Here is a 10,683-nt window from a genome sequence, read left to right on the forward strand (position 1 = left end):
CTGCTCCTTTCTGCAGCAGCAGCTGCAAAACCTGACTGGCTTACCACAGCTACCTCCCCTCAACCTTCTCCTAAACTACTAACAAGCGATAAACTGACAGTTCTAGAATGTGTTGGTATCATTAATTTAAAGGTGAAACATTAATACTTTCAGACTGTGTGGTTTCCCCCTGTTGCCTCTAAGTCTGGGTTCCAGCTCCTACATGCATCCCCCTGCTCCATGTCCAGTGTGCATCCTTGTCATTCAGCAGCATATCACATTCCAGGTGATGAGCTGAAGGCATCCCCAAGAGCAGCTCCAGTGAGCTTGGGTACAGCCTTGTCCAGCTTTTATGGAAATTAATTTTATTGCTGACCAAAAGATGTCCCTAGAAGGTATTTGCTGTTGCACTGAGGCTAAGAGAGCAGGCAGAAGGCCTGAAAAGAGATCATTGCAGAATTACCTGAGGAAGAATCATCTAGACAGAGGCATATGTGTGTTATCCTGAAAACTGGATCAATAGGCCTTGTATCTAGTCACTGTGTGCACTAGTCTCTAGCCAAGCACAGTAAGTCAAGGTTTAGTCTGTATAGACTGGAAAGTATTTATGGTTGATAGGGAGGACAGAGAAGGGACTGAGTCCACATCTTGCAGTGTAGTTAAGCCTGTGTTCAAAGTACATCCTGTGCGGTTCCATGTGGTTCTGTATTCAGCTACTATTTCCTATTAGCATTAATTTGGAATGCAAAGAATGTAGCAATTCAAATTGGTTTTAAGCTATTATTGCTTATGGAGTTTCATAATACTAAATAAAAACAAGTTATATGATTTTGTCAGAAGACTAGATTTAGATGAAGCAGTTTTCATACTGTGCTTTGGAAAATGATTGTGGAATTTATAATCATGCTGAAAGCATCATGCTTTTTCTTTTTTCAAAGCAGTTTAGCATCAATGTATTGCCATGCATTGAACTTGGCCAAGCAAATCTTCAGCTCTTGAAATTTTGAGGATGGCAGAACTGTTGCAATACAGCTGATGGGAAGTTTAAGTATAAGGTGCCAACGAAAATTAAACTGAAGGAATATTCTACTGATAGACATGATTACATGTATGTTTTTGTAGAAGTATAAGGAAAGACCATTCTGTATTAATAATCAGAGTGATCTGATGCTGCATACCAAACTTCTTCAAGAGTAGTGATAGCACAAGCAAGTGCAGAGTCTTACGTTTGTACAAAATGGTGTAATGGTGTGATTGGATGATTTCATGTGGATTTTTTTTTCCTTACCAGTATTAATATTTCATGTGTGTCATGAAGTGTGTGTGTGAAACAAAGCATGTGATTGTCCCAAGGCAAACAGCAACTTTGTGACAACTAGAATCATCAGGGATGCTCAGCTCATAATGTAATTAGCATCTGGGGGGAGGGGATTGTGGGGAAAAAGTGCATTGTTGTGATCAAGTAAAGACAAGTAGCAAATATTATTAAGTACTTCTTCTGATTTGTGTGCTGTGGATGCCCCATACCTCTAAGTGTTCAAGGCCAGGTTGGATGGAGCTTTGAGCAGCCTGGTCTAGTGGATGGTGTCCCTGTCCACGGGAAGGGATTTGGAATGAGATGATCTTTAAGATCCCTTCCAACCCAAAACTCTCCATGATTCTATGTTTTTTTCCTAACTACTTACTACGTTTCTTCTAATGAATCAAAGACGTGAAAGAATGACAAGCGGGCACGACTGTCTTCCTCATGATGCACTTACCTTTAGAGTCTGCCTTAATTGTCTCCTAGGAGAAAAGTTTGAGCTAATTCATGTTTTATGGTTTATTTATTATTTCAGTATTTTTGTCAGGCCTTTGAAAAAAAGTCCAAACCCCACTAGAAAGTCATATGTCACTGTCATATGTATATAAATTTTACTGGTCTGTGGAGGAAATAGTGAGTTAAACATGCACTTGTTTTTTGGTATACTTCATACTTTGCTGCAGATTTCCTTGTTTTCTTCCTTTCTCCCCCCCATCCTCCCAAAGAACTTACCCATAAGTAACTGCCACTACACTGTACAGGAACACTCAAGCTATTTTTGAGTAAGACAGATAATGTACCAGAAATCTTGGAAATGCACTAATTCAGCCTTGTTAGAGGACACCCCTAAGGCAACTCTACCTGTTCTGCTCTTCAGTCCATCTGCTAACCTGATGCTAGCAGTAGTCTCTGTGCCAGTATATGCTTCCGTGCAAACCTGACTTCACAGAGTAAACTCTCAGAATAAAAATGGTTTAATGAAATACATTGTAACAGAGAAAAAAAACCTGACACTTTTTACCTGGTGACATTTAAAACTGCTTTAAGAAACAGCATGTTTGTATGCTATTAAGTCTCACTTTACATTTAATTATTTATGGTTGTGACTTTAATTCTTAGTGCCATTCAGTGATGTGACAAAGCCTTAACTGTGTTGTTTTCTGGAGGTCAGTATAGCAAACTCTGGATAACTTCTGAGTGTTGCAAGGTTGTTGTGAGGATGACATGATAACATTTCATCCATCAGCTGCTTTTTCATCACTGGAAAATGAAGAACCCCATACTTAGCTGTGGTTGGAACAGCTTCTCTGTTCTTATTTACATCATCTTTTGAGAGAGTGCTGCTTTTGGTGTAGAGCAAATATTTGCTTTCATGAAGATAGGACAGGGTTCTGTGTTTGGTTGGGGTTTTTTAGTTTGTCTTGTGGTTTTTGGTTTGGGGATTTCTTTGTTACTTGAAAGCCCAGACTGAAGTTTTCAGGGATTCTATAAAAACAAGCTTTCCTTTGCTTTCATTCCCTTTCCAGTATAGTTCTCTGGCATCTTTAATTTAAAAAAAAAAAAAAAGGGCAGCATAAAAGCCTGGCTAAGATTTTTTTCTTTCTGGAATATTGAAATTACTAATGTTTTCATTGATATTTACAGACATTTAGCTGAAGTTACGCAATTATCTGTCTCAGTTGAGTAGAAAGACACCATCTGGTGGCAAGTCGATTTAATACACAGGATGACAGTTCAGCATGTCTCAAACTCTGTTTCTAGAGGTCAAAATTTTAGAGGTAACTCTCAGTCCTCTAAGTGGAGGGGGATTTCTGAAAAACATATGCAGCTGGAGATCTGTAGTGTGGTGGCCAGTTGAGCCATATTTGTGGTCTGTTAGGGCAGTTTGAATTGCTTGGTCTTGTTTTTGTTCTTTTCTTTTTGGTTTGGGTTTTTGTTTAGTTTGGTTTTTTGGTAGCATATTGCTTTTGACCTGTGTGATATGGAGTATGGTGTGGAAAATAGGGAAAAGGACATGATGCTTGTAAGCTAGAAATTATCATACTCTTATTAATAGTTATTATTGGAATATTAATTGCAATAGTGCTTAATTCTGCTGAGGCAAAAATGCCAACTGATCATGCACACCTTCCTCAACCCATCTGCAGATGGGACTTGCACAAATTAATTTTCAGAAGGAATTAAAGCAACCATAAAGGAGTCAGAAGATACAGGAAGAGTGAGCACTTTGGTAAATGCAGAGCAAAGGAATAAAAAGGCAAGCAAAATACCACAAAAAAAAATTATAACAGTCATAATGTTGAACATACTTCCTGCAAATGCTGTGGTTATATTGAACAAATACTGAATTATTAACAGTTTAGTTCCCTGTATGAAGGCAGCTTTCAGCCTGTTTCTTTGTGCTAGTAGATAGATGATGAAGGCTCCAGTAAGTGGTACCTGGCTTACAGAAATAAATTAAAATGGAATTGTTCTTGCTCCACGGTAGGAGACTGCTGTGTTAGGCTGCCTAGATATGCACCCCCGTTACCACTGGGGATAGAAAGCCATTCGTGACCTTAACAGTTTCAGCCTTTCTCCTTTGTTAACTTAGTAAACAACTGCTTTCAAATTGTTCCATAAACCACAGGTAAGAAATTGTCATGTGCAGCCCAACTGTAGTGATTCTGTCTTTTGTATAAGAAATCACAGGTCTTGACCAACACATCCTCTCTGAGCATAAACAGCATAATGCTCTACTGAGCGAAAACTTCTTTGTATAGAGGTGACTTTTTAAAGACAAAATCTTTCATGGGTGTAGTGTATTACACTGGTGATTCTTTGTATGAAGTGGAATGATATAATACTTACTAGCAGCCACTGAATAAAACTCTTTGTTTCTACAGGGGTTACTAAAGTTGATTATGGGGACATATCATCGCGACTCGGACTAAGACGCAAGCTCCAATGCAAGCCTTTCTCCTGGTACCTGGAGAATGTTTATCCTGATTCCCAAATTCCACGCCATTACTTTTCTCTAGGAGAGGTAAGATTTTTATCCTACGTATTTATCTTCCCTATGTAAAAGTACATTGTGCAGTAAGTTGTTTGCATTTTGAGCTGAGTGGTACAAGCAAGTTATCTCTAGCAAAGTTCAAGTACCTTGCACTTGTGTTCCTGTCACCTCTAACATGGTAAATCTGGCAGTGGGGCAGACAGCTGAACTTTGGCACACCGTGCTGTGATTTGAATGTTTTCTCTTTTTTTTACTACAGTATAAAATGTCCCATAGAAGAGCTTTAGAAATATTCCTTCAGAAATGTGTAGTTATGGATAACTTTGTCTGTAATGTTCTCTACATAAAGTATGTGTGGAGTTTTGCTTAAAAACTAGACTAGGTCCAGCAAGGGATTTTCCCAAAAGCTGCTCTGAACTTTACCCACAGGACCCACTTCAGTGACCAGCAAACTCCAATGATCCCTAAGCCTTGCTAGGCATTTCTGTTTTTATTTTAACATTTTTGAGTGACTCTAGAGGTAGCACAGATGATGCTGCACTAAATAATTAGGCACCTACTGCCCTGCTCTGAGTCATGTTGAGCTATGTATCGAGCCTGCTGTTGGGTGATCCTGTGCTATTTGATTTTAAAAGAAACACAATGGAAACAAAACAGAGCATGCTGCTGCATGACTGTCAGGAGACTTGATACTCATACCTGCCTGCTATATAGTAATGTAGGGATTAATACTTCTGAAGGTTTTGAACTGGAGAGTCAATTATGTCCACTCCGTTGTAGCTGAATTTTTGAGCAAAAGGTGTCCCAAAATTGGAAGGATCCCCCCAAAGAGAGCAAAGAATCAAGCATGGTTCTGTAACCTGGTAGCTTGAACATTTACTTGGGAGTTGGAATCTTGGACAGTGGTGTCTCATTGTAGTATGGTTCCTTTATTTCACATAACCTCTGCTGTATAGCAGAGAGAACTGCTGCTGGTGTGGTTTGATATGGAGCTAGTTCTCTTGTAAAAATAGCAGCCTTTGGTGACACACTCTTTTTATTCCTAGATAAGAAACGTGGAGACAAATCAATGTCTGGATAACATGGCAAGAAAAGAAAACGAGAAAGTTGGAATCTTTAACTGCCATGGAATGGGTGGCAATCAGGTGACAATTTTTTTAAAAGAATTATCTTAATGTATTGAATTATTTGGAACACTTCTTCTCTTTGGGACCATTCTTCAATGTTTTCAGTACTTATCTTCAAAATATACTCAAATTGTAGAATTTATAAAACCCTCATTAAAGAAGATGCCTGCAAAAGGAAATGCATGACAAGATTTGGTGGTGGTTTGTACTTGTAGTTTTTTGAGGCCTGATTGCAATGCATTTTAGATCAACTTCAAAGTCATAAACAAAATGAGGGGAGGAGAAGACTGCTATAAGCAAGAATTCACCTCCAGTAGGTTCTCTGGAACTGTCTTCTGGTTAGACCACCTGACTGGCATTGTTACATTAAAAAAAAACACATGCCTGTGCTTGAAATATTGTTTTTAATATATATTTTTCTGGGTGTCAGTTCTGGGATTTATTTTGCGTCTAATTTTTTTTGTTCTACATTGTTAATGATTCTTTATGAATTGTTTTCCAATATACAGAGATTACCCATGTTTGGGGATTCTCCTGTTCCTACACAGGAATGTTCCTACATAGTCTGCAATTCAAAAAAAAAAAGGTCTGTTTTGACTGAAGAGCTTGTTCACATGGTTTTCATATTTGTTACCTAAAAGAAAATAAATCTTTCTATAAATGCTGAATGGAAAAGAAAAGAAAAAAATGGTGGATATTGCTGAAGTAATGCACAAATGTTCCCCTTTTCCCTTGCTCTGGGAATCTTTCAGTTGAAGGAGGGTTTTTTTCAGTTTCTCTCATTCTTTTTCTCTCTAGGTTTTCTCATACACTGCCAACAAAGAAATTCGAACAGATGATTTGTGTTTAGATGTATCCAAACTTAATGGCCCAGTAACAATGCTCAAGTGCCACCATCTAAAAGGAAATCAGCTTTGGGAATATGATCCAGTGGTAAGTCTTCTAATGACTTGTGACATTAGAATGAGACAACTTCAGCTTTTACATGAGCCTGTAGAGCAACATATTCCAGTATGGGACCACTAATTGACAGTCAAAATAGGAAACAAAGTGAAAATTACATTACCTCTGTTATTAATTCATCATGTAGTCAATCAGTGAACATCTGTATTGATTTAATAACCTGGTGAGTTTTGGGGGAGCTTGTAGAAGAATATTTTGAATGTGCTTTTGGATCCTCTGAAAGAAAGATAGTCTGATAGTGTAGTGTTGTGTTAGAATGAGATCAACAATGGAAAAGCATTTCAGGTATCTGTTGGACCAGTAAAAGGTCATACTAAGAATGCTGTGACAAATTCAGCACTTGGTGTCTTGTCTTGCACAAGATTAAAAGGAAATAATAAAATAAAAAAATGAGCATCACAAACTTAGATTATTTTACGTTTCTAGTCATGGTATGTTTAAGCCATAGGTGCTTAAAACAGCTTTATTTAGTTCATTCTCTTTGTTCTACATAACATTCAAATTTACTGTGAAGTTCATATGTTGGACTGCCACATCGAGGAATCCTTGTCTGTTGATCCATTCATCATTAATTTGTTTTGCATGTTCTAAAAACAATTTTGTGATTGAGTAATGCAGTCAAGAGCTCTGTCTTATGTCATGGCTAGTTAGAAAATAGTAGTTCTCAAGCTTGTTAATTTAAAATCAGTTATTGCAAAAGGCAGTTGTGAGACAATTTGTGGATGAAGAATCTTGCCAGTTTAATTGTGATGACTGTTTTATAGAAAGAACTTGTAGATATTTAGCTACTAAAAAGTCATTTCACTAATTAAAACAAAGGAGGGAGATATTTCTGACTAAATATACCTGCTATAGCTTTTAGTAGCTGAGGTGTTAACAAAACCTGCAGCTTTTAAAAGCAAGTATGTATGAATGATGGTTTTCTGATTAGGATGGTGCTTAATGTGGAAGACAATGAATCTCTAGTAGGATTTCTCTACATCGCTAGCAACTGTTGATAGGAGACAAGAAAGCTGAAGACTTTCAGAATTAAATGTTAATTGAAGAGATTAAATTTGAGTCTTGAGAACCTTTCATTCTTGATTTAATATAATTAAGTTACCTGACTTAAGTAAATAAGATGAGTAATATTGTTATCTACAGTGATTCACCAAAGAGCAAGTGCTTTTTATTATGTTTCTACCTTATCAATGGTAAGAAAGTTGTCTTTAGACCCCTAATTGCAATAGGCTGTCTTGCAGTGATTGCCACAGACTTTAAAACAGACTTTCCTGTGTTGATCCTTAGCCATGCATTTAGTTGTATAGATGTGGTTTTTCTCTTTATTCCTTTAGTAGCAAATCTGGGCACAAGCTTCAGAACGTTACAGAAACCTGCCTAATAAAGCACAAAAATAGGTTGGGGAGTACTCAGAACTCCTGCCCACACAGTTGAATGATTTAGTTTTTTCTGTAGTACTTTTTATTTCTGCCTCTGTTTAACTCCCTTCTTCATTTGGGTGTATGGTGTGGCTGTATGAGTGCAGGACAGGATGTGCTCAGCTGTCTGGTTGGTTTGTTTTCTACCCATAGCTGCTTGTGCACGTAAGCTCAGCCTGTTCTGCCTCTTCTCAGTCAGTGCAGTGTCCTGGTTGTGCTGCTGAGTGAGAGAAGAAATACTGATAGTAATGCCTGTGGGTACCATAGGCAAGTTGATGCACTGATGAGTATCCATAGTACAGTGGCAGGAAATGCCACTTCTGAAGTTTTCTCCATGAGGATAGTGCTGTGGCAGATGGAGTGGTGCATTGAAGTTTGCAGAAGTAAGATTAGTAGGTATTGGAAAAGATACGTGAATTTGCACACTTTTATCAAAGGCCATACTTTAAAAAAGAGCATAGTGCTAAAACATCATGTAAAGTCAGTTTTGTGTCCTCAACTGAGGAAAAAAAAAGTCCTTTTGAATATATATTCAATGTGTTCATTCTGATCTGATCAAAGCTACCATTTTAACTAAGAATTATTTCCTGTATCTTACCAAACTTGAATTTCTAGCTGTAGAGTTGTATTTAAAGAATGGTGGATGTTGTTTGATAAAGAATATGTTGTAAAAGTTTTGTTTTTCACGTAGCAATGATTTTAGTAGCTACAATTTCAAGTAGCGTATTTAAGTGTTCTTTAGGGTTGGAATCTGCAGTCAGTAACTATGGCATCTTGTCTAGTTCCTCCTTGCCTATACAAGAGTTTTGATGGCAACTAGAAATTTTTTGGTTACCTTATGCCTGGTGATTTTTATCAAACTAATTTCTTTTTATTTTTTTCTTCAAGAAATTAACCCTGTTGCATGTGAACAGTAACCAGTGCCTGGACAAAGCCACTGAAGAGGACAGCCAGGTACCCAGCATCAGAGACTGCACGGGCAGCCGCTCCCAGCAGTGGCTGCTTCGCAATGTCACCCTTCCAGAAATATTCTGAGAGGTTCTCAAGAAAAGCAAAGATTGACTGGGCTACCTCGGCTGATACTTTGGCTACACTGTTAAGTAGCAACAGAAGAAACTTCTGCTCGGCAGAATCCGCAGGTCGTCAGCTGTTAGAACTCCTGCAGCTTCTCAGTAGCTGTGAACCAGCCTTCCTGTATAAGGACGTGAAACTACCACACATACTAGTGAAACTGTGTCCACTGATGTTTACAAGATCGAAAGTTTCTTCCAGCAAATAATTTAGAGAACGTTTGGACAGTGGAAACATAATCAATGAAATAGTCTCTCTGAAGAGCTACATATCATTTTAGTTTGCTTGCACATCAGTAACCTCTGCTGAAAGTGCTGTTGTAATGAAGAAAGTTTCAAGAGTTCTTTTTTTCCTGGTTAGCAGTGGTAACCAGACTACTAAATATAGATCCACAAATAAATGAAAGAGAGAGCTGGAAACCAGATTCAGTAACATGAAGTAAGAATTCTGTGGTTTAAAAAAGCAAAAAGTAAACAGGGTTTAATGAAACTAAATCAGAACTATGAAAAGTACAATTTGTTATAGTGAAGTATCAAATTTATATGTAGATTTTATACCTCAGTGGGGGAAAATAACCAAGTCAAAAGGCAATTGCTTCTCTTTTTCAATTGTGTGATGGTCCATAAATACTGTTTTTTTCTGGTGAGTCTAAAATTATTTTGGGCGCAAACAAAATGAGCGTAAGAATAAACTTAGCTCTTGAATGTCAGATCAATTTTTATTTTTTTTTATTTTAATTTCTTGGCTGTTGGAATTGTATCTTTTTCTTACTGTCTGAAAACTGGAGGTTAACATGCTGTCTAACTCTTTTTTTTTTTTCTCCAGACCTGCCGTTTCAGTTTATACTTGGGTCAGTCAGCTTATGGACTTTCATGGCCAAACAAAAGATTTAAGTACACTCAGAAATTATTAAGTTAACTTGACAGAGTATTCTTAGCGCCCAAGACTCGTACTACTGTACTATGGTTTTGTTTTCATAGCAATAAATCTTTTGTTCCTTGTTTGATTTCAGTCATCAGAAAGCCAGAAGAAAAGATACATGATTTGTGTAGCAGGAGATTGACAAAACTGAAGGTTTTCTGGAATCCTTTTTCACTTCATATTCAGATGTGCTTCATTGTCAAGTGCATATTTAGATTAGACTCTGAATTGTAATGTTGATCTGCTGCTTTTTTTCTAATAAAACCTCAAGAAAAATAGCTAATTTGGCATGGTTTTTAAAGTTAACACAGCCAAAAGCAATATGACTATGTCATTACATTGGTCTGCATTTTTTAACTGAATTGCTTTGTTTTGTTAAGAAAAATCTGTGTGGGCTGATCTTGAAAATGAGCCACTGAGCGCTCAGAGTATACGTTGAATTTTCTTTTGGAAAGAAAAATGAGATTTGCTTAATGGAGAGGATATTTTTATGATAAATGTCATTGTTTGGCCAACTGTCCTGTAAAGCAAATTAAACATAGACTCATGCAAAAGTTGTGTGGAATTATATTTGGCTGTTATAGCCCTTTTAGATTTGCTGTTCCCAGTTGCTGTAGTCAGTTTTATCTCTGTTATTTCTGCAGCAGTACACAAGTGTTTTCATACACAAAGCAGGGGAAATGGCAATAAATTGCAGTATTACATTGCTACTTTAAAAATACATAGGATGAGATGATGTGGGATTAATATCAGATAAAGCATCCAAATATCTAAGTGCCTTTCATTGTCCCCTCTGTTTGGAGAGCCCTGCAAATCATATGAGGTTGAAGTGGATATATGAAAGTAATTTGTTACAAAATGTTGAAGTGTACCAAGATGACTTTAAAAAAAAAAAAAAAAAAAAAA

General features: G+C 37.2%; 1 protein-coding gene across 2 annotated transcripts in view; it reads left to right on the top strand.

Annotated features, from left to right (window-relative positions):
- GALNT1 (polypeptide N-acetylgalactosaminyltransferase 1) overlaps nt 1-10,331 on the top strand; it is a 66,676-nt gene extending 56,345 nt beyond the window's left edge. For both annotated transcript variants that reach the window (XM_009071195.1, XM_009071196.1), the window contains 4 exons: nt 4,168-4,307; nt 5,324-5,422; nt 6,203-6,337; nt 8,674-10,331. In XM_009071195.1, the coding sequence (XP_009069443.1) occupies nt 4,168-4,307; nt 5,324-5,422; nt 6,203-6,337; nt 8,674-8,820 (521 nt within the window). In that variant the 3' untranslated portion in view covers nt 8,821-10,331. The remainder of the gene's footprint in view (nt 1-4,167; nt 4,308-5,323; nt 5,423-6,202; nt 6,338-8,673) is intronic.
- Nucleotides 10,332-10,683: the final 352 nt, after the last annotated feature.

This window comes from Acanthisitta chloris, unplaced genomic scaffold (genome assembly GCF_000695815.1).
Source record: "Acanthisitta chloris isolate BGI_N310 unplaced genomic scaffold, ASM69581v1 scaffold183, whole genome shotgun sequence".
In the NCBI taxonomy this organism is placed as follows: domain Eukaryota; kingdom Metazoa; phylum Chordata; class Aves; order Passeriformes; family Acanthisittidae; genus Acanthisitta; species Acanthisitta chloris.